This window comes from Osmerus mordax, chromosome 3, assembly GCF_038355195.1.
Source record: "Osmerus mordax isolate fOsmMor3 chromosome 3, fOsmMor3.pri, whole genome shotgun sequence".
NCBI lineage: Eukaryota > Metazoa > Chordata > Actinopteri > Osmeriformes > Osmeridae > Osmerus > Osmerus mordax.
Genome location: NC_090052.1, coordinates 23,371,799 through 23,393,978, shown reverse-complemented (window position 1 = coordinate 23,393,978; position 22,180 = coordinate 23,371,799). Strand labels below are relative to the sequence as shown.

Sequence of the window (22,180 nt, the reverse complement as noted above, 5' to 3'; positions counted from 1 at the left end):
CCCCAAGCCACACCCCCCTCACCTGCCCCAAGCCACACCCCCCTCTGAGCTGTCAGGAACAGGACAGCCAATCCAAAGTTCAAAGCATGGTGTGTGTACATGTGTACGCATGGGTATGTGTGTGTGTGTGTATGTGTGTGTACGCGTGTGTATACGTGTGTGTGTGTGTGTGTGTTTGTAAATCTGTGTCCTTGAGACAGAGCTGGCAGAGCTGTGAGTGGCTGTGTCACAGTAGATGTTCTCTGCTGTATGTCAGCCAGAAACAAGAGAGGTTAACCTCTCTCTCTCTCTTCCCCTCTCTCTCTCTCTCTCTCTCTCTCTCTCTTCCCCTCTCTCTCTCTCTCTCTTCCCCTCTCTCTCTCTCTCTCTCTCTCTCTCTCTCTCTCTCTCTCTCTCTCTCTTCCTCTCTCTCTCTCTCTCTCTCTCTCTTCCTCTCTCTCTCTCTCTCTCTCTCTCTCTTCCTCTCTCATCTCTTCTCTCTCACTACACTCCAGTAACACATAGCACAGACCTGCACTCCAGTACTGCATATAGAACAGAACTAGAGTCTAGCAGAGTGTCTTCATGTCACTGATGGCTGTAATGTAACAGCCCTGCTTCCAGCTCACTAAAGGAACATTATGAATATTTCCCCTAACTAGGCCAAGCTGAGAGAGAGGTGCTGGGAGGGGGGCAGACAGAAAGCAAGAGGGAGAAATATTGAGAGGAGAGAGAGAGACATTCCAGAGCATCCTAAACAATGAAGAATTGCAATGAAAACATCTCTCTCCATCTTTCTCTCCCCTCTCTCTCCCTCTCTCTCCCCTCTCTCTCTCTCTTCCTCTCTCTCCCTCTCTCTCCCCTCTCTCTCTCTTTCTGTCTCTCCCTCTCCCCTCTCTCTCTCCCTCCCTCTCCCCTCTCTATCTCCCTCTCTCTCCCCTCTCTCTTTCTGTTTCTCCCTCTCCCCTCTCTCTCTCCTCTCTCTCTCCCCCCTCTCCCTCTTTCTCCCCTCTCTCCCTCTCCCCTCTCTCTCTCTTTCTGTCTCTCCCTCTCCCCTCTCTCTCCCCCTTCTCCCCTCTCTCTCCCCTCTCTCTCTCTCTCTCTCTCTCTTCTGTCCTGATACTGCAGTGGAGTTCTCTCGCTCTCTTTGAAGTACGGTTCTGTCGCGCATGCACACACACACACACGGAAGCACAAAGCACAAACACACTGTCGTCACGAAACTGAATGGGTCTTTTCAGAAGTGAGTGTTTAATGGTCGTGTTAAAGCTGTGTTCAGGATATTCTGCAGTTCAAACATTTCCAGGGAAGAGGGGATGGGGGTTAAGTTTGTTGCTATGCAACCAGACTGTTCTATTTGAGCGCATAACTATGTGCTCTGTGCTGAGCCCTACAGTAGCACACACACACATCAGATGTGTCAAAGCATTGGACATTCCATAGCCCTCAATCTCTTTTTCCCTCTTTCCTTTCCGTGTCTGCCACTCTCTAAGGCTCCAACTCCCTCTCTCCTTCCCTTCTCTCTCCATCACTCGCTCTCTAGGAACAACACCTTTAATCCTGATTTTATCTTTCTTAATGTCCTTATCTCAACTCTCACCTCCCTGAATTACACCTGTCCTGCACCTTCCTCCTCCCTGCACCTCCATCTCTCCTCCATCTCTGTACGCAACATCTCTATGTGTCCTCCATCTCTCTTACGTCCCCTCCATGCTCCATGCTCCCTGTTTACTCCATCTCTCCTCCATCTTTGTCCATCACACTCCCTCTCTTCTCCATCGCCTCTTCTCTCACCCTTACAGCAGACTATCAGAGCAGCTGTAGTTTTTACGAAAATTGCAATATAGATCCTACCGCCTGGACACAGACGCACACACACATACATACACACAAACATATACACAAACATATACACACACATACATACACACAAACAAACATATACACACACATATACATACACACACACATACACACATACACACAAACTTATACACAAACATATACACACACATACATACACACAAACATATACACACACATACATACACACAAACATATACACAAACATATACACACACACATACATACACACATACAAACATACTTCTCCATAGACTCCTGCAGCTCCTTGTCTCTCTGCAGATGGACTTGCTCCGTCTTCTCTGTGCAGAGGATGAACCTCCAGCTGATGCTCCTCATTAGGAACTTTGTATTAGCTTCCATCCCACAAGCTCTCTTTTACACTCTCTCTCTCCCTAGTCTCTCTCCCTAGTCTCTCTCCCTAGTCTCTCTCTCTGGTCTCTCTCTAGTCTCTCTAGTATCTCTCTCTAGTCTCTCTCTAGTCTCCCTAGTCTCTCTCCCTAGTCTCTCTAGTCTCTCTTGTCTCTATCTGGTCTCTCTCTAGTCTCTGTAGTCTGTCTAGTCTCTCTCTCGTCTCTCTCTCTAGTCTCTCTCTCTAGTCTCTCTAGTCTCTCTAGTCGCTCTCTAGTCTCTCTCTAGTCTGTCTCGTCTCTCTCTCTAGTCTCCCTCTAGTCTCTGTAGTCTCTCTGTAGTCTCTCTCTAGTCTCTCTAGTCTCTCTAGTCTCTCTAGTCTCTCTCTAGTCTCTCTCTGTCTCTCAGCTTCTCAGTTTCTGTCTCTCTGTTCAGGAAACATTCTGGGGATGGTCTCGGTCTCCATCCTTCACTCTCCCTTTTTCCTTGTCACTCCATCATTCTCGTAATTATTGATTTGTTTAAAAACCCATGTGTGTGAGATCACAGACCCATATTTGTTCATCAGTCCGTTGCCAGGCGAGTTGCCAGGCGTGTTGCTAACTGCCAGGCGTGCTAGCTGCAGAGACCACGTTATCCAGACAGCTGCCCTCTCGATGTCACAGCACTCCCGCTAATGGAGGAGCCAAAATAATTAACTTTGATCATACACACACAGTAATATGCTTTCGTAACAAATGACATTTTCTCATATAAGTCAGGGAGACAGAATCCAGTGGGACTTGTACCTGACCTGCATTCTTTAATTAATTTACCCCGTTCCCCCCCGCCCACTTATTATACACACACACACACATGCACACACACACGCACACACACATCATATTGACCCAAGTCATTTATCTATTGAGGTTTTAAAGAGATGTGATTGATTTTCAGAGCATGAGCAATGGATATAGAAGGTTCAGCAATCATGTATTCAAACCCACAACCTCTCTCTCTACTTCTCTCTCTCTCTCATATTCATATTCATACCACAACTGTGTCTCCATCACTGTGTCTCCATCACTGTTTCCTGCAAGAGGATTTCTCAACATCAAACGCCTTCCTCTGTTCAGAAGAACAGAATAATATACATTTTCTGTACTTTATTTAGTTTATTTTTTAATCCCAGAATATATTTTTTCAATGGAATCCTGCTATCCAACACAACTACACAGCCAGCCAGCACACAACACTGATCAACAGGGCCAATCCAAAAAAAACATCCATCACTCACTCAGGGTTTCCATTTAACCGGCTGAAAAGGTTGCTCCAGTCAAGTACTTTCTTTTGGCCATGTACAGTAACATGTAAAAGCTGATTGTGCTTTTCCATATATAGTCAGCCTGGATGCATATAGCCTACAACCTCACACACTCCTGTCAGCAGGAGAAATAGCTTTATTATCTGATGTAACATCAAAGTTGTACTGCCTTGTTTCAGGAGGTGTATCAAGAGTGAACACATCACCAGCAGGTATCGACCCTTCTGCAGTGCACTGGATCTCTACTGTCTGCATCTCTTACACTGTCTACCTCTCTCTGTGGGAGTGTACATACCTGGACTCCTTTCGCTGAGATGGTCAGGCTGCCTATAGAGAGGCTGCATTCTTCTCCTCAGACCAACCATCTCTCACTCTCTCTGTCTCTCTCTCTGTGTGTCTCTCTCTCTCTCAGTCTCTCTCTCTAATCCCCTCGTTCTCTCCACAACAACTCTCTTTCTCTCCTTGTTTTCGTGAACCTGTAGTTTCGAAGTCAATGAAAGAGAGAAAGAGCAGAGAGTAATGCAGTGATGTGAGAGAAAAGACAAAAAGTGAAAGAGAGAGAAAGCAGTCTGTTGTTGCCAGCAGCATCAGTAGTTTAGAAGTGCTGTGTAAGACAGCATCAATAAACAAGTCAAAACAATTAACAGTCAAAAATCCTCCTTCTCCCCCTCCCCTTACACACAGGACCCCAGCTCTTCCAGGGCAGGAGGGTTAACGGGGGATGGGAGCAGCCTGCTGCTGGGGTCTGTGCTGGGGTCTGTGCTGGGGTTTGTGCTGGGGTCTGTGCTGGGGTCTGTGCTGTGTGCTCAGGTGATGTCATGAAATACAGGCAGAGGGAAACATTAGCCCCTAGCACCACTCCTTGTTCATGTTGCTATGCTAGCATACTGTCTAATACAACAAGAGTGTTGGAAATACGGTTTGACGTGTTTCCAATTGAACTTTTGTCTAGCGAATAATTAGTTGGTTAATACCTGACTAGGTAGCCAGAAGGAAACTTGACGTGTTTGCTAGCCTATGGAAATGGACCGCGCCATCTTTCCAGTTCCGGCTTGTCCGGTCTTGCGCAGAACAGTGGCTCGCCTTGTTTCTAGCTCCGAGACTCGTGCACGCTTGCTAGTTTTCCCATTTAGCAAAAATCTGGAAAGATTATTCTATGAAAAAGCTAGTAGTATGAGCCAGGTTCGAAAATAGAACAAAAAATTATTGAGGGAGATAGTTTATGTTGACTGAATAAAATCTACCGGACGAGTCGTGTTCCTAATCGGAAATGCAATACCACCAACATCCACCGGGGCCATTGCCTCAAGCCGAGGGGCGTGGGTCTGGCCTAAACCATGCAACGCAATCGCGATCACGACGACAGTTTTGACACCGACACTGCCTATGTCGTGCAAAAAGGTAGGGACTAGAAAGGGTGAGAATAAGAAAGGTAAAAATAAATGATACATATGAGAGAATATGCCATGCAAAAGGCAAGCACACCCAAATATTCAAAGAACGTCTCTCTCTCTCGGCCCCATGTGACATGATCAGACAGAAAATGAACAGTTCATTCCAGCGCACTCTCCGTATCTTTGTCTATCTTCAAAACAGACTAACACCACAGTACTTTAAATGGTTCGCCGTCCAGTGGGATTCTGACTCTAAATCAAAAGCGGTGATTTGGCAGAGAGGGAGGGAGAAACAGAGAGAGGGTGGGAGAAACAGAGGGAAGGAGGGAGAAACAGAGGGAGGGTGGGACGATGGAAAGGTCAGTGAGAGTCCAGGGGTCTGGTTTGGTCGGAGAAGGCTGACAGGTCAGATTCAAAGACCAGGGGAGACCTGCCAGGGAGGAAGGAAAAGACAAAGGGGATGAGGTTATATCTACTATTCAATATTTGCAGAACGCACTAAATAGAGTAGAGATTAGAAATGTAATATCAGACTGTCTTTTTTCGCATCCATTTCTTAGCTCATGGCCACCCCCTACTGGAAAAACAATTATCAAAAGTTTTAATGCCCGTGAAGATTGGTCCTTACAACGACTCGTGGGTAATGCGTCCTGGCAACGGGCAAGAGCATTAGAGACGCTAGCTAGCAAGCTAGCGCAATAATTAGCCTGTTAGCTCTATATGAGGAGAACAGTAAGTCGAAATTGGATTAAACTACTTCTTCGATCGCAATACCTTTTGGTGTGAAGGATATACTGTGACGCGGAGATGGCTATAAATAACCCATCGGTGTTTCTACTTATGATCAACGGACAAATTGAAGGAGCGAATGTGAGTGGCGCTTGCGAGTCAGTGTTTGTCCTGTAGCTGTACCAGTATAGACATGGTACTATCTAACTGAATTGTCTTGGTTAGCCAGTTAGCTAAGACATTACAACATTTAAACACAATGTAGCTAAATTACTTGCGTTGACTTGATCACCAGTTAGCTAGACAGGGTAACGTCATCTTGTCTGTGGTTTGTCTATAAGTTTCCAGAGTATGACGACCTGTATTGCAAATACTGCTTCGTCTACGGACACGACTGGGCTCCCACATCGGTGAGTACCTGCAGCAGACCACGAAGACTGTCAATATCATATGTGGAAGCAGGATTAGCGCTCTCTCTCCCTCGCCAACCTCTCCAACTCCGTCTCTCTCTGTAGGGCTTAGAAGAAGGCATTTCTCAGATCACCTCTAAAGGGAGAGAATCTCCTCATAGGCTGGTGTGGAACTTCCCTCTGGAGATTACCTTCAAGAGCACCAACCCCTTTGGCTGTGAGGAACACACACACACTCAATCTCCTTCTCTCATGTTTCTTTCCGCATGTTGAAGATGTTCAGTTTGTGTGTGCTTGTGCTCCAGGGCCTCAGGTGGTGGTGAGCGTGTATGGACCTGATGTCTTTGGTAATGACGTGGTGAGAGGTTATGGAGCCATGCACATCCCGTTCACACCAGGACAGTCAGTATCACCTCCTCCTCATCTGTCCCCCCCTCTGTCCCACCCCCCCCCCTCAGCCTCTAACTCATCTCTCCCATCTCTCTCAGACACACAAGAACCATCCCCATGTTTGTTCCTGAGTCTACATCCAGGCTACAGAAATTCACTAGGTAAGCTAGCTGACTGTTCCTGGTCTCTGACTGTGTTCCTGTGTCTGTGTTCCTGTGTCTGTGTTCCTGGTGTCTGTCTGTGTTCCTGTGTCTGACTGTGTTCCTGTGTCTGACTGTGTTCCTGGTGTCTGACTGTGTTCCTGGTGTCTGACTGTGTTCCTGTGTCTGACTGTGTTCCTGTGTCTGACTTTGTTCCTGTATTCCTGTGTCTGACTGTGTTCACCAGCTGGCTGCTGGGAAGACGTCCAGAGTACACAGATCCTAAGGTGGTGGCGCAGGGGGAAGGACGAGAAGGTGTGTAGGATGTGTGCGCTTGTGTTTGCGAGTTTGTGTAAGGGATTATCTGTGTGTGTTGAAACTGCTACTCAGTGTTAACAGGTTTTACTGAGTGGTGTAACTGATCTCTCTCTCTCAGTGACGAGGGTTCGCTCGCAGGGTGTCGTCACGCTGTCTTTCAACATCATCACCAAAGACATGAAGAGACTGGGCTATGACACGACACCTACAGACGGCGTGCACATGCACACTGCTTCAGCAACACAGGCAGCAGGACAGCAGCTGTACAGCCTGTAATGTACAAGAAACACACAACCCACTGCGAAGGATGGCGACTGGAGTAGTCCTTCACACACAACCATGGACACACTCCCAGAGTGACTCACTAACACTTCAATAAGGGACTATGGATACGTGTGGAGAACCAGTCAGACGAGGTTTGATGTGTGAAAGCAGGTGTGCTAGTGGATCAGGCTGATCCTGAGGAGAACTGGAGCTGACTATCCACGGTGTACTTGCTACAGGGGAGTTTTGTATTTTTGTATATTTATAATACATTGGTACTGTAATTCATGAAAGGGTTTCCTGTGATGTCCTTGGTAAGTGGTACTGGAGACCACTGTGCACCAGAAATGCTCACACTTGAGGTCCACAGCTGAAGTCAGACTTTTTATTTTTATGTTTTGCAGCTAGTTCGTTGTGTGACTTGCTGCAGTTTTAGAGGGTGTTAAAATACCACACTGTGACTCTCCTACTAAAAACCAGTACACAGAATAAGGTACAGAACATTATGTTACAATAGTACAAATGATAAATTATATTATACAGTTATAATGCCAAAGAGTTGAGCACATATCCATAAGAAAGCAGCCTGCTCCTGGGGCTATGGTAAATATACAGACAGACTGGACCATGAACGTGATACAGATTTGTTTATGCTCAAGTCCACAATGTTAGTCCTCCATGATTAAACCCTAACAATGCACTGACAGAGGAGCTACTTAGCACACACTGAGATATATTCCAGAAGACTCTTCGGCAAAACTAAACATTTGCACAACCACAAGCGTTTAGTCATTTCTTTTTCTCTTAAATCAAATTCTTTTTTAATGTTTGCATATTTAAATGTTGCTTAACGGTGTGTGGTCTGTGAGGAGCATCACCTGGTCCTGTGCCTGAGAGAAGAGGGATGTCTGCTGGAGGCTGGCTGCTTGGCCGTAGCACCACAGCTGACCAGGAGAGGGCGCTAGCTCACCCAGAGAAAACCATGGGAACCCTTCACACAGTGATTTCTGAACAGGGAAGTAAAATAAGAAAAAAAAACAGGATCCTATGGCAGGGATTGATGGAGAGTTTCTACATGTTAGGGTAATAAGAATAACAATGTTTACAAAGAATAAAATAACTAATTAGAAATCACAGACCTCCTGTGACTTTGGTAACAACTGGAGAAAAAGGCTTGTGCTTATAGAGTAGTACTATATAACCACAGAGGAAGAGACATACACAGGGTGATGGAGAGAGAGCTTTTGAGAAGAGTGATACATGACTTAGCTAGTATACAGCCCTGAAACAGGAAGGCTTGACTATGGACTCTACATCTAGGAGGAAAATAAAACATAACTAATAAACAAAAAGTAAAGACAATAAGACATGCTAGCACTGATGTACTGTTGCTTAGAGTCAACTCATCCAACCACCATCCCTGGGTGTGTCCCTGTGTGCACACACCTGTCTTTAGGGTTAGGGGGGGGGTTTGATGGTTAATGAGCTTGCAGGCAGATTAGCCAACGTGATGTGAATCCACCTGGGCGCCAGATCTGTTCCACGTTGTCGGGACCGATCACGTAAACACTCAAGATCTGTTCCACGTTGTGGGGACCGATCACGTAAACACTCAAGATCTGTTCCACGTTGTCGGGACCGATCACGTAAACACTCAAGATCTGTTCCACGTTGTCGGGACCGATCACGTAAACACTCAAGATCTGTTCCACGTTGTGGGGACCGATCACGTAAACACTCAAGATCTGTTCCACGTTGTCGGGACCGATCACGTAAACACTCAAGATCTGTTCCACGTTGTCGGGACCGATCACGTAAACACTCAAGATCTGTTCCACGTTGTCGGGACCGATCACGTAAACACTCAAGATCTGTTCCACGTTGTCGGGACCGATCACGTAAACACTCAAGATCTGTTCCACGTTGTCGGGACCGATCACGTAAACACTCAAGATCTGTTCCACGTTGTCGGGACCGATCACGTAAACACTCAAGATCTGTTCCACGTTGTCGGGACCGATCACGTAAACACTCAAGATCTGTTCCACGTTGTCGGGACCGATCACGTAAACACTCAAGATCTGTTCCACGTTGTCGGGACCGATCACGTAAACACTCAAGATCTGTTCCACGTTGTCGGGACCGATCACGTAAACACTCAAGATCTGTTCCACGTTGTCGGGACCGATCACGTAAACACTCAAGATCTGTTCCACGTTGTCGGGACCGATCACGTAAACACTCAAGATCTGTTCCACGTTGTCGGGACCGATCACGTAAACACTCAAGATCTGTTCCACGTTGTCGGGACCGATCACGTAAACACTCAAGATCTGTTCCACGTTGTCGGGACCGATCACGTAAACACTCAAGATCTGTTCCACGTTGTCGGGACCGATCACGTAAACACTCAAGATCTGTTCCACGTTGTCGGGACCGATCACGTAAACACTCAAGATCTGTTCCACGTTGTCGGGACCGATCACGTAAACACTCAAGATCTGTTCCACGTTGTCGGGACCGATCACGTAAACACTCAAGATCTCACAACCAACAACGGCATCGCCGTGGAAACATGCACACACTGCCTGAATGTTCCTCCACCCTCTAGGAAATACTGCTCTACGGAGATAAAGAAAGGTGGGGCAGAGAGAGAGAGGAAGAGAGAGCGGGAGGGAGAGGCCTATAGTACCAGTAGATATCAGCTCAAGGTCTCTTCTACTGGGCTAGCTCTGGCAGGTTTGTTAAAGAACACTTGAAGGCTACAAACAGCTAGACACACACACACAGGCAGAGAGACAGACACCGACAGACATCAAGACAAATATGAGCAGATATTACTGAAGGATACATGATCATGGTTATTCAAACAACAGTAAGATTCAAACCTGATGTGAAGTCATCAGCATGGCCTACATGAACACCTCTGCTCTGAGCAGGAGGAAGCTGCTCTGTGGTGCTCGTCCTGGCCTCATCCTGCCCTGCCGACCCCATAGAAAACCCTCCCCCACAGTCCCTGGCCTGTTTAGCCTGGAGGGCAGGAACATGTATGACACCACAGTGTCTGGAGTGAGGGACTGAGATAAGTGTTGCATCACTAAGCTGGGTTCAGATAGACGCCCCAGTGTTCAATACTGATCAGGGGAGTGGCAGTTCCCACAATGCCTCTGTGCTCCTCTCAGTCACAGCTTTCCAGGAAGCAGGCAGGCAGGCAGAGGATGGGACATGCACCCCAGTCCCCCCAACACACCCAGATGGCAGGTCTTCCTCACAGTGATGTCAAGTTTACAGTTCTTGTGGTTGTTGACCTCTGGGGGGGGGGGGGGTCAAAGTTCATGTGGAGGGTCAGAGCGTGTCAAACCTAGGCAGTGACCTCAGAGAGTTGGGAGCAGTACCGGGGGTCACGGCCTTGCTCTCTCTCCGGCTAAGGACCAGCGGTGAGCCAACAGTCACAGAAACAAACGCATGTGCAAAATCCCTGCTTAGTAACACACACACAGTCAGCTGTAACACACACACACACCTAACTGTAACTTCGTCCACGCAGTCCTAAACACACACAGTCTAAACTGAAGCCCACTGGAATACACACAGTGTATAAGCACCGACACACACTGGCATACATACATACACACACACAGCTGGTTGGGGTTATAAAAGGTTAGCTTAGAGTAAATACATAACCTGCTCCCAGACAGACTAGGGTTAGTAGATGAGTGAGCTCTGCAGCGCTCTCTCCCTGGGGAGGGGGGGTCTGGGGGGAGGAGAGAGACAGAGAGAGAGAAAGGAGAGGAGGTGGAGGAGAGACAGTTCTCTCTCTGCTCATATAAAAACTGTAAACACCACTGCTAGTCCATCAAGTCTCCGGAGAGTGACACTGTATGAGGGCGCAGGTGACTGGGCAGCTTGTAGGGCAGACAGGAGGGGAGGGGGGGTGTAGAGGGCTCGTGTCACCCCCCCCCACCTCACAGCAGGAAGGGGTTGGCCCCCCCCCACCTCACAGCAGGAAGGGGTTGCCCCCCCCCACCTCACAGCAGGAAGGGGTTGCCCCCCCCACCTCACAGCAGGAAGGGGTTGCCCCCCCCCACCTCACAGCAGGAAGGGGTTGCCCCCCCCCACCTCACAGCAGGAAGGGGTTGGCCCCCCCCCACCTCACAGCAGGAAGGGGTTGCCCCCCCCCACCTCACAGCAGGAAGGGGTTGGTGGTTCCAGGCGGCTGGGCTCCCTGGGGGCCCAAGCTGCTGCTCATGAGGGGCTGGGGCATGGACATGGAGGCAGGGAGGGCCCCTGGCACCCCCACACCTGGCATCATGCGGCCCCCCACAGGCACCATGCTGATGGGCTGGGGGGGCAGGGAGGACAGGGCCAGGGGCTCCGCCATGCTTCCAAAGCCCAGGGGCATGGGGCTGACGCGCAGCTGGTTGAGGGTGGGAGGGACTGGCTGGCTGAGCTGGAAGGGATTGGCCTGGGCAGCCGGCGCGGGGGCGGAGCCTGTGGAGAGGAGGCGGGGTTAGACAGAGTGGAGGGTCACGGTCGTCTGGCTGTGATTTCCTACTAACCCTAACCCTGCTGTGTCTGCTACTCTGGCTGTGAGGTCCTGCTGTGTCTGCTACTCTGGCTGTGAGGTCCTGCTATGTCTGCTACTCTGGCTGTGAGGTCCTGCTGTGTCTGCTAGTCTAGCTGGGAGTTCCTGCTGTGTCTGCTAGTCTGGCTGTGAGTTCCTGCTGTGTCTGCTAGTCTGGCTGTGAGTTCCTGCTGTGTCTGCTAGTCTGGCTGTGAGTTCCTGCTGTGTCTGCTAGTCTGGCTGTGAGTTCCTGCTGTGTCTGCTAGTCTGGCTGTGAGGTCCTGCTGTGTCTGCTAGTCTGGCTGTGAGGTCCTGCTGTGTCTGCTAGTCTGGCTGGGAGTTCCTGCTGTGTCTGCTAGTCTGGCTGTGAGGTCCTGCTGTGTCTGCTACTCTGGCTGTGAGGTCCTGCTGTGTCTGCTAGTCTGGCTGTGAGTTCCTGCTGTGTCTGCTAGTCTGGCTGTGAGGTCCTGCTGTGTCTGCTAGTCTGGCTGTGAGTTCTTGCTGTGTCTGCTAGTCTAGCTGGGAGTTCCTGCTGTGTCTGCTAGTCTGGCTGTGAGTTCCTGCTGTGTCTGCTAGTCTGGCTGTGAGTTCCTGCTGTGTCTGCTAGTCTGGCTGGGAGTTCCTGCTGTGTCTGCTAGTCTGGCTGGGAGTTCCTGCTGTGTCTGCTAGTCTGGCTCAAGCTTCCAGTGTCAGGTCCACCAGACCCAGACAGAAGCAAGGGTAAACACACACCATGTTCATTCGGGTTAAGGGCATGCAGCGCCAAGTGTGATAGAAGGGGCCAGGCTGTGATGTGTGTGTGTGTACCTGCGGAGGCCAGGAAGGGGTTGATGGTGGGGGCTGGCTGGGGGGGCTTGCAGATCAGGGAGTCCAGGTTGACCAGGGCGGCATTGGGCCCCAGGAAGGACTCAGGGGTCTTGCGTGTGGCGTTGCTGCTGGGCAGGGGGTCAAACAGGTCCATACTGAGGCTGCCCCCTCCTCCTCCACTCTGGGAGGGCACGGATGACACACCTCCACCATCACCTGGACCAACACACACACACGGTCAAAACACTCACACTAGCTGACACAGGTGGAGAGAGAAGGTGGAGAGGGCAGGTGGAGAGGGCAGGTGGAGAGAGAATGTGGAGAGAGAAGGTGGAGAGGCCAGGTGGAGAGGGCAGGTGGAGAGGGCAGGTGGAGAGGGAAGGTGGAGAGGGAAGGTGGAGCAGGGTTACCAGATGAGCACAGGTGAGTGACAGTGAGGAAAGGTGAGTGACAGTGAGGACAGGTGAGTGACAGTGAGGACAGGTGAGTGACAGTGAGGACAGGTGAGTGACAGTGAGGACAGGTGAGTGACAGTGAGGACACAGGATCTGGCTGTCCTCTGTAAACGTACCGTTAGACACACCAAACAGGTCGAAGCTACCTGTGAACGTCACACACACACACACACACACCTGTGGGTTAGAGTCTGCTTACATTTATGAGAGAATATTGTGTGAGTGTTATGATATGCGTTTATGATGCGTGTGTGTGTACCTGTCCCTGTATTGGAGTTCCAGGGGTCAGGGCCGGATGCAGAGCTGCTTCCCCAGGGATCGCTGCTCTTCATGGGGGGAGCAGAGGAGGAGGAGGGGGGTCCCCAGGGGTCCACTGGTGCTGCAGGCTTGGGAGCTGCACCTGTGAGGAGGGGGAGGGCAGGGGACGGGTGAGGGCAGTCCAAAGTCACACACTCAGTTAACACACCTTATACCATGGTCTGGGTGAATACTCGATTCAGTTAACACACCGTACAAGACACAGCATTGTTTTTCTCTCCTTCAGCCATCCTCTAGATTTTCCTCCCTCCCTCCCCCCCTCCCTCCCTCCACCCTCCCACCCTCCACCCCTCCCTCCACCCCTCCCTCCACCCCTCCTCAGTGTAGTTATGTGAGGGAGCAGGTACAGCAGCATTCCTCCTAAGAGGCCCAGTGCTGAGAGCTGCAGGAGACACAAACACAGCAAGTCACGCACCCCAGTTCCTGCACTCTATTACACACTGTGTGTGTGTGTGTGTACCGTAGGAGTGCCATGGGTCTGGAGCAGCTGCCCCCGCCCCCCAGGGCTCTGGCCTGGGCTCTCCCTCTGGAACATCCATCAGGTCCATGAGAGAAGACTGAGGCTGGACACCCAGCAGGGGGCAAGAGGGGGGGGGGGGGGCAGGGGGAGGGGGGCAGAGCAGGGGGGCAGGAGACGGGGGGGCGGGGGGAGAGACATGGAGACAGGGAACAGATGGAGAGAGGAATGCAGAGAGGGAAGGTTAGTATCCAGCCAGACAGGTCTGTGACAATGTTACACAAGTTTCCTGAACTGCACTTTCATCTGGAACATGAGCAGAGCACCTGGCCCCAACCCTAACCTGCTCCACTTCATCAACCACATCATGATCAGAATAAGGTGTGCAGGAGGGGATCTCTGCAGGAGCAGGACTGAGCAGGCGTGGTCTAGCCTCGAGGTCTTGCCTCGAGGTCTAGCCTCGAGGTCTAGCCTCGAGGTCTAGCCTCGAGGTCTAGCCTCGAGGTCTAGCCTCGAGGTCTAGCCTCGTGGTCTAGCCTCGTGGTCTAACCTCGTGGTCTAGCCTCGTGGTCTAGCCTCGTGGTCTAGCCTCGAGGTCTAGCCTCGTGGTCTAGCTGTAGCAAGCTGCCCAGTGTGCCCCAGGCCTTATGCACCAGGATGATGCTGCTCACAGTGTCAACAGGGAGAGCTGGGAGCTAGCTCGAGGCTAGCCTCGAGGTCTAGCCTCGAGCCCCGCCCCCCCCTCCCCCCCCCACCCCCGGGCCCCGCCCCCACCCCCGGGCCCCGCCCCCGGGGGGGGGAGGGGGGGGCCCGGGGGTGGGGGCGGGGCCCGGGGGTGGGGCCCGGGGCCCGGGCCACCCTAATGATGGGAAACTGGCCTGACAGACAGATGGGAAGCAGAGGGAAAATATCAGTCCCATTATGACTGAGTCAGTTTCCTCTGTGTGTGTGTACCTCCTTCTTCTTCTTGGCCAGTTTGGCAGAGCCAGGTTCAGTGGAAGGTCCTTTCTTACTCTCCTCCAGAGCCATCTGTAGTCTCAGATCATCCCCCCGACGTATACGCTCCTCCTAGAGAGAGAGAGAGGGGGGGGGGGGGAGAGAGAGAGGGGGGGGGGGGAGAGAGAGAGAGGGGGAGGGAGGGAGAGAGAGGGGGGGGGGAGGGAGAGGGGGGAGAGAGAGAGAGGGGGAGAGAATGTATTCTTTGTTTTACATCCTTTCACTAAATATATGATGGGACAGGAGTGTGTGTGTGTGTGTGTGTGTGTGTGTGTGTGTGTGTGTGTGTGTACCTGTTCTGCAGCCTCTCTGCTCATGGCCAGGGCCAGCTGCAGCTGCAGCTCCTCCTCCCCACTGGTCTGGGGCCGAGCCTGTTCCAGCTCCGAGCCCGCCGCGGGAGACGTGGCTGGAACACACACACACACCACATCACACACACCACATCACACACACCATCTCTCTGTGTGTTCGACTGGGAGAGTGTATGTCCATTGAACAAGAGGCGTTGGCGGTGAAAAATTGGTTTGTAAGACATGTACTGACTGACAAGGAAGGACAATCACCATGGTGTGTGTTTCATCATGATTTCCTGGAAACTGATAGTGTGTTGAAAATGGAAAATGTGACAGTGTTGGTTTCCATAGAAACCAAGGCGGGGGAGGAGATGACAGAGCATGATGACATCACAAGTCTGTTTCTGCCCTGCCCTCCTTTCTTCTGCTTTATGTTTCTCAATGCTCTCTGTCTCTGTCTCTCTCTGTCTGTCTCTCTGTCTCTCTCTCTGTCTCTCTCTCTGTCTCTCTCTCTGTCTCTTAATGCACATCTTAAAATAAAGGACTAGTCGAGACATGCTCACACACAGATATCTGGAGACAGGCAGGGAACACACACACACATACACACAGGAGCCAACCAAAGAACAGAAAACCCAGACCCTTGCAGTAGCTGAGCCGTCCTTCAGTAAGCAGACAGAGATGATGACATGAGGAGCAGGGGTATGAGGTCAGAGGATGACTAGTACAAAACAACCCTCACCCACAAGAATCCCAAACTCACAGCTGTTGTTGTCAGGGGAAACCTGACAAACTGCCCCAGACCAGCCCTCCTGGTGCTCTTTATGCCCCAGGTGCCCTGCCCCCAGGTGCCCTGCCCCCAGGTGCCCTGCCCCCAGGTGCCCTGCCCCGTCATCTCCGTACTCCTCCTTTCATCCCTCATTTCTCTTCCTTTTGGAACAAAGCTAGTGAGCTACACCACAAACACACCACACAAGCCATTTCAGCCCCACTTCCCCCTAGAAGGAAACAACCACTGGTGACTTCCATCCTGGAGGCCGACCCCAGGGTGAACCTGATGTAGTCCCTCCTCCCCAGCCCGATGTAGTCCCTCCTCCCCAGGGTGATGTAGTCCCTCCTCCCCAGGGTGATGTAGTCCCTCCTCCCCAGGGTGATGTAGTCCCTCCTCCCCAGGGTGATGTAGTCCCTCCTCCCCAGCCCGATGTAGTCCCTCCTCCCCAGGGTGATGTAGTCCCTCCTCCCCAGCCCGATGTAGTCCCTCCTCCCCAGGGTGATGTAGTCCCTCCTCCCCAGGGTGATGTAGTCCCTCCTCCCCAGGGTGATGTAGTCCCTCCTCCCCAGGGTGATGTAGTCCCTCCTCCCCAGGGTGATGTAGTCCCTCCTCCCCAGCCCGATGTAGTCCCTCCTCCCCAGGGTGATGTAGTCCCTCCTCCCCAGGGATTTGAACCACTAAGTAGCGTTGGTCAGGGACTGACACCACTACAGGAAGATGATGGTGCGAAGCTGATTTTGATCTCATGGCTGCCACAGCCATGGGTTTTGGTTGGTTAACATTTGAGGAAATGACAGACAAACACTCCCTGAATATCTCTAGTCAGTCACTCAGCTGTTGGTTCATTCACACCCAGAGCGAACAATACCAGGAAGTTTCCACTGGAATCCTAAATATTCCCTTCAGAAACACCCTGAGGACCAAAGAGCTTGGATTCAGTAACCTGAAGATTAAGGATTGGGTGGAGGAGAGGAAATATCTGTCCCTCAAATCCTTCTCTCTGCCTCTCTCTCTGTCAAAGAGGAGTGCACAATTGAAACTTGAATACAGCTTTCCTCTGTTACTGTCCCTGTCTCTCTCATCTGTCACTGTCCCTGTCTCTCTCATCTGTCCTGTCCCTGTCTCTCTCATCTGTCACTGTCCCTGTCTCTCTCATCTGTCACTGTCCCTGTCTCTCTCATCTGTCACTGTCCCTGTCTCTCTCATCTGTCCTGTCCCTGTCTCTCTCATCTGTCACTGTCCCTGTCTCTCTCATCTGTCACTGTCCCTGTCTCTCTCATCTGTCACTGTCCCTGTCTCTCTCATCTGTCACTGTCCCTGTCTCTCTCATCTGTCACTGTCCCTGTCTCTCTCATCTGTCACTGTCCCTGTCTCTCTCATCTGTCACTGTCCCTGTCTCTCTCATCTGTCACTGTCCGTCTCTCTCATCTGTCACTGTCCCTGTCTCTCTCATCTGTCACTGTCCCTGTCTCTCTCATCTGTCACTGTCCGTCTCTCTCATCTGTTATTGTCCCTGTCTCTCTCATCTGTTATTGTCCCTGTCTCTCTCTCATCTGTTATTGTCCCTGTCTCTCTCATCTGTTATTGTCCCTGTCTCTCTCTCTCGTATCTGTCCTGTCTCTGCTGGAGGGAGGCTCATGTTGCTCTCAGGAGACCAGAAACAGATTATTCTGTCATGTGGAAGAGGGGGTGAACTCTACATCCTCCTCGGCTGTGTGTCACAGCCTGTGCATGCCTCCAAAGCTCAGGAATGTGCCCCTACTGCCCGGAGCCAGGGGGAGGGGCTACAATCAAGTTCTAGGCCAAAGTTACACAAACTAGGGCAGAAGCATGAACAGAAGTCTGATGTGTGTGTGTGTGTGTGAGTGTGTGTGTGTGTGTGTGAGAGTGTGTAGTCCTGACTCCACAGTGTACTTACAGCCGTGGTAGGAAGCAGGCGAGCCCTCTGACTTGCCGTACTCCTCAGAGTAGGAGGTGGAGAGGTTGGGCTGGGACGAGCCCCTGCCGAAGCCCATCTGGGCAGCTGCTCCCGTGGTGGACACCTGGGCCATGCGCTCCTTGGTCTTCAACGCCTGGGACCTGGCACACACACACACACACCAAGTCAGTCTATCAGTCCACGCTCTTTTCCGACACACACAGTATCATTAACACTGGGAGGACCTAACCCCAACCTTCTCACACAACACAAAAGTTTGGTCATAGCCCCCCCCCCCCCATCCCATAATAATCTCCTGGGGTGTGCGTGGCAGCCCCTCCTGACCTCTCTCCTTTGAGCCTGTCTTCATCCTTGAGGAGCACCACCAGCTGCTTGCTCTTCTCCCGGACGTTGATGCCCTGGTCCTTCCCGTCCCGGTCCACGTACTGGAAGTCCTTCAGTGTCTGGATGGCGAAGATGTTCTCCTTGCACTGCAGCGCCACGCGCTCTGAGCCCGTCTTCATCAGGTAGTCCAGCAGGGTCAGGGCCTTGTACACGTGCCTCCAGTTCTTGCCGTGGTCGTTGAGGCGTTTCCAGATCATGCTCATGATCTCAGAGAAGGCCACCACGTTGTACGTCAGGTCGGCGATCTCCGACATCAGCGAGGACGAGGGGCCCCATGAGTCGTTGGAGGTCGCCTCGCGAACCTTCTTCTCGGCGTCAGAGTAGTTGTTGACCATGTTCTTCATCTGACGCCGGATGGTGGAGCTCGGCATGGCAGCAATGGTGATGGTTGACGCGCACTGGACAGAAACGCTCTCTCACAAAGGAGAGTTTGGCTCACACACTCTGTGTGTGTGTGTGTGTGTGTGGATAGAATGTTCTGTTTTGTGTGTGTGTGTTAGGAAGCCTCTCCAGCCCAGTGATGTGTTCCTGAGTCCTCTAGAACTGTGTCTGTTAAAACCATCTCCACACGCCAGGAGCCGGCAGCACACACAACCACGCCATCACCTAGAAACACGAGAGAGAGAGAGAGAGAGAGAGAAGGAGAGAGAGAGAGAGAGAGAGAGAGAGAGAGAGAGAGAGAGAGAGAGAGAGAAGGGATGAGTCAGTTCCGTGGCAGAGGAACACAACACAGTGACAGTAAATAAAAGCGTAGCCTACATAGAGGAAGGAAGAAGAGGCAACGTTTCCACTGTTACAGCAGCCAGGGTTAGGGACACTTCAAAACAATCCACCATCTGAGGAACTGGGCTGGTGTTTCTCTGTGAGGTTTCTGTCTGTTACCAGCAGTGACTGAGGGAAGAGAGGATGCCTGTCATCTCTGATTAAGAGCTGTGATGAAGCAAGTCTGTCTGCCACTTCAGCCATTCTGACTTCCTGTAGCTCCCTTCCTGTAGCTCCCTTCCTGTAGCTCCCTTCCTGTAGCTCCCTTCCTGTAGCTCCCTTCCTGTAGCTCCCTTCCTGTAGATCCCTTCCTGTAGCTCCCTTCCTGTAGCTCCCTTCCTGTAGCTCCCTTCCTGTAGCTCCCTTCCTGTAGCTCCCTTCCTGTAGATCCCTTCCTGTAGCTCCCTTCCTGTAGCTCCCTTCCTGTAGCTCCCTTCCTGTAGCTCCCTTCCTGTAGCTCCCTTCCTGTAGCTCCCTTCCTGTAGATCCCTTCCTGTAGATCCACATGTGAGCTAGCCTCACAGCTCTCCTCTGTACCATCTAACACACACACACAGCTGGGGAACCTACTAACCACTCACCCCAGAGCCTCCACATGCCTTTCACAGGGCCATGACCTGGGTAGTGAGTGTGCAGTATGCATCAGGGAGCTGATGGGGGAGAGAGGCAGGGGGAGTGAGACTGGAGCAGTGCTGGGAGGAGAGCTGTGGCAGTAACATGCAACCTGGCTGGGTTACCTGAAACCCAGCCAGCATGCACACACATGCCCTCCTGGGGAGCTCTTCTTAAGGGGGGGGTTGGGAGTGTTTGGGTGTAAATATCCTGTAAAATGTTCACGGTGAAGCACCACTACTTTCATAAAGTTTTTAACCCTTGTGTTATCTTCGGGTCATTCTGACCCATCAGTCATTGTGACCCAACGTCGTATTGCAACAACTTTACCGCATACAAAAACAAAGTGAAGCATTTTCTTTTAACCGTCGGGCTGTCTCAGACCCCAAACATCGCAAAGGTTAAAGAAAATGCTTTTTATTTGTTTTTGTATTGGGTAAAGTTGTCGCAACACAACAATGGTTTGTTGTGAACCTTTGAGTCATGTAGTAGTGTGTATGTGTGTGTGTATGTGTGTGTGTTTGTGTGTGTGTGTGTTTGTGTGTGTGTAGGCTGGGCTTCCTGCTTGGTGATGCTGAGGAGTGGCAGCTGAAGGGAATGGGGGTGAGGAGAAGGCAGGGGTGACGGGGGGTGTAGGGGGAGGTGGGGGGTAACAAAACAACTTGGCACATCCCGTAAATTCACTTAAAGGCTCTGAAATGTGACTCTAACTCCTCCCCCCTCTCCTCCCCCCTGCATCAGTGTGAATCCGCTCCAGCCTAATGACACATCTGCTGCTATAATCACCTATTCACACAGTAGACAAGAGGAAGAGAGAAACGCCTGTCTCCCCCCGGAACAACCCCTTCCCCCTCCCTCCCCCCCCCCCCCCCCCCCCCCCAGCCAAGGAAGCCTGCACACAGGCAGGGTCTGTGTAGTGTGCCTGTGTGAGTTACTAGGCCTCCTCCACAACTCTGGCTCCTATCTGAGCACCGGCCGTTTCTCCTCCAGACCAGCCATCTACAGGGCAGATCACACATTCACTGAAGACGGGAGGCCATACTGATTTCATTGACTTAGGCTACATCCGCAAAACGACACCTGCTATTACGCTCAGATTTTGCGGTTTTTGTTTTTTTTTTACAGTTATAACCCAGGCTCTGTTATATCTGGGGGTACTGTTGTATGTCAATAGATTAATAACCTTGGATTTGTTCCTTGTCCACCATCGCTGAAGATGCCCAGAACATTGCTCGTCAACTCATTTCCTTCTAATGTCTGGCTCAGCAAATTCGGAAGCCAACCACAGTTTTAACTACCATGCAGCGTTTAGACAAACTAACCTATCTAGCTAACTACCATTTGTGGTAATTGTATGCGACCAAAAAGTTTCATTGAACAGCTACTCGCTAACATCAGCAAATCAAATGTTCAATCATGTTGCCCCGACATTTAACAATCTTACCGAAACTGAGGACATCGCGCTGTTTTGAAATTGCTAGCTACTGTTTGTGTGCTTCATAGCTAGCTAGCGATATGTCTTTATCTGGCATCGACCAATTCAATTGGAAATTGATAATTATCTTGCCAGCGTTTTTGAAAACGATACAAAAACGCGAACAACATTTCAGAACTTGTGGGTCCACCAATGCACAGTTAACCAGCTAACTTTAGCTAGTACCGTTAGCTTGTTATCTACTAGCTAGCAAGTTGCTAGAATGAACTCAGCAAATGGTCCTTGATATCTAGTCTGCGCTCTCAGAAGTCAAACCTGCTGTAGTAAACGTTAATCAAACTGACAAATACCAAATTACACTTTGCCTAGACAGTTAAAATTCAGTTCAGGCAAATAGTTAGCTCAAGTGACACCAGAACACACAAAATGAGCCGTTCCTTACAATGGTTAGACTAGCTAGCTGGCTAACAAAGCTATGTAGCTAACGTTGCTAGGGACTGTACTTGGTGGAGATGTCGCCAAAGAAGCATCGCAAGGAGTTGTGGACTCCCCTCTAGGCAAAACAATGAGCGACTTACCATTCTTCTGAACTTGTTCGAGGTACAACTGGAATTCCGGGGATTTAAACCCACACGTTAAGGAAATAAATCACGTAAAACGCCAAGGATATTTCGAGAAACGACTTTTTTTTTGTTGGATGAGGCTTGTTGCGCCTTCGCGTATTGTTGCTATGGTTAGCAAGCCAGCTAGCCTAGCACAAAGCTTACACGTCTGCGCTTCCACTGGTCCCTGTGAGCCCCACTCAGCCCACAACATGGCGGGCAGAGCCTTCGCTCAGGGAGGGGGGGGCAGCGCAGGCGGGGAAGGGTGTGACCAAAGCAGTCTAAACTCGCCTTGACAAAAAACCTCTGTCCTTCCCTTCTGAAGAATTTATTCACATGTTGAGCAATGGTGAGGGAACTTTTTTGATTTACCACAAAGAGATCATTGTAGTTATGCAGTCTTGTATTTCTACGTGGTGTTATGTATTTCCATTGAAGAGAGACGAACGGTTAAGTGGTGTTCATCATCAGGTTTCTGTGGATTCCTGCAAACTTTCCCATACAGTTTTTACAACTTCTTACCCTCTCTGTCATCTGCCTTGTTTTTTTTCGGCTGTAAAAGAAAACACTGGAAACTGGTTAAACAGGGAACAACTTCAGAACAGGTCCTTTACACTTCATGTCGCCTTAATCATAAATC

The 22,180-nt window shown here is 50.7% G+C and overlaps 2 protein-coding genes across 2 annotated transcripts; one reads left to right on the top strand and one right to left on the bottom strand.

Moving 5' to 3' along the window:
• Positions 1-5,563: 5,563 nt before the first annotated feature.
• On the top strand, positions 5,564-7,442 carry b9d1 (B9 protein domain 1). Its single transcript, XM_067232642.1, has 7 exons — positions 5,564-5,763; positions 5,964-6,032; positions 6,138-6,249; positions 6,338-6,434; positions 6,521-6,583; positions 6,810-6,877; positions 6,999-7,442. Exons 1-7 carry the CDS (start codon positions 5,701-5,703, stop codon positions 7,154-7,156), a joined length of 630 nt encoding a protein of 209 aa, XP_067088743.1. The 5' UTR covers positions 5,564-5,700; the 3' UTR covers positions 7,157-7,442.
• Positions 7,443-9,860: 2,418 nt separating this feature from the next.
• epn2 (epsin 2) lies at positions 9,861-21,728 on the bottom strand. Its single transcript, XM_067232641.1, has 11 exons — positions 21,517-21,728; positions 18,070-18,735; positions 17,725-17,885; positions 15,035-15,147; positions 14,700-14,813; positions 13,749-13,851; positions 13,230-13,370; positions 13,087-13,116; positions 12,516-12,731; positions 11,327-11,635; positions 9,861-11,108 (listed from the first exon to the last, which is right to left on the bottom strand). The coding sequence occupies exons 2-10, from the start codon at positions 18,498-18,500 to the stop codon at positions 11,328-11,330; spliced, it is 1,617 nt and encodes a 538-aa protein (XP_067088742.1). The 5' UTR covers positions 18,501-18,735; positions 21,517-21,728; the 3' UTR covers positions 9,861-11,108; position 11,327.
• Between the last annotated feature and the right edge of the window lie 452 nt (positions 21,729-22,180).

Excerpts from the sequence above, each read along its gene's own strand:
- b9d1 (XM_067232642.1), top strand. The coding sequence starts at position 5,701 with ATGGCTATAAATAACCCATCGGTGTTTCTACTTATGATCAACGGACAA. Across the intron at positions 6,250-6,337 it reads GAGCACCAACCCCTTTGGCT|GGCCTCAGGTGGTGGTGAGC; the intron begins GTGAGGAACACA and ends CTTGTGCTCCAG. Across the intron at positions 6,584-6,809 it reads AGGCTACAGAAATTCACTAG|CTGGCTGCTGGGAAGACGTC; the intron begins GTAAGCTAGCTG and ends TGTGTTCACCAG.
- epn2 (XM_067232641.1), bottom strand. The coding sequence starts at position 18,500 with ATGCCGAGCTCCACCATCCGGCGTCAGATGAAGAACATGGTCAACAAC. Across the intron at positions 12,732-13,086 it reads CCTGTTTGGTGTGTCTAACG|GTGATGGTGGAGGTGTGTCA; the intron begins GTACGTTTACAG and ends GTGTTGGTCCAG. Across the intron at positions 11,636-12,515 it reads CCCCTTCCTGGCCTCCGCAG|GCTCCGCCCCCGCGCCGGCT; the intron begins GTACACACACAC and ends TCCTCTCCACAG.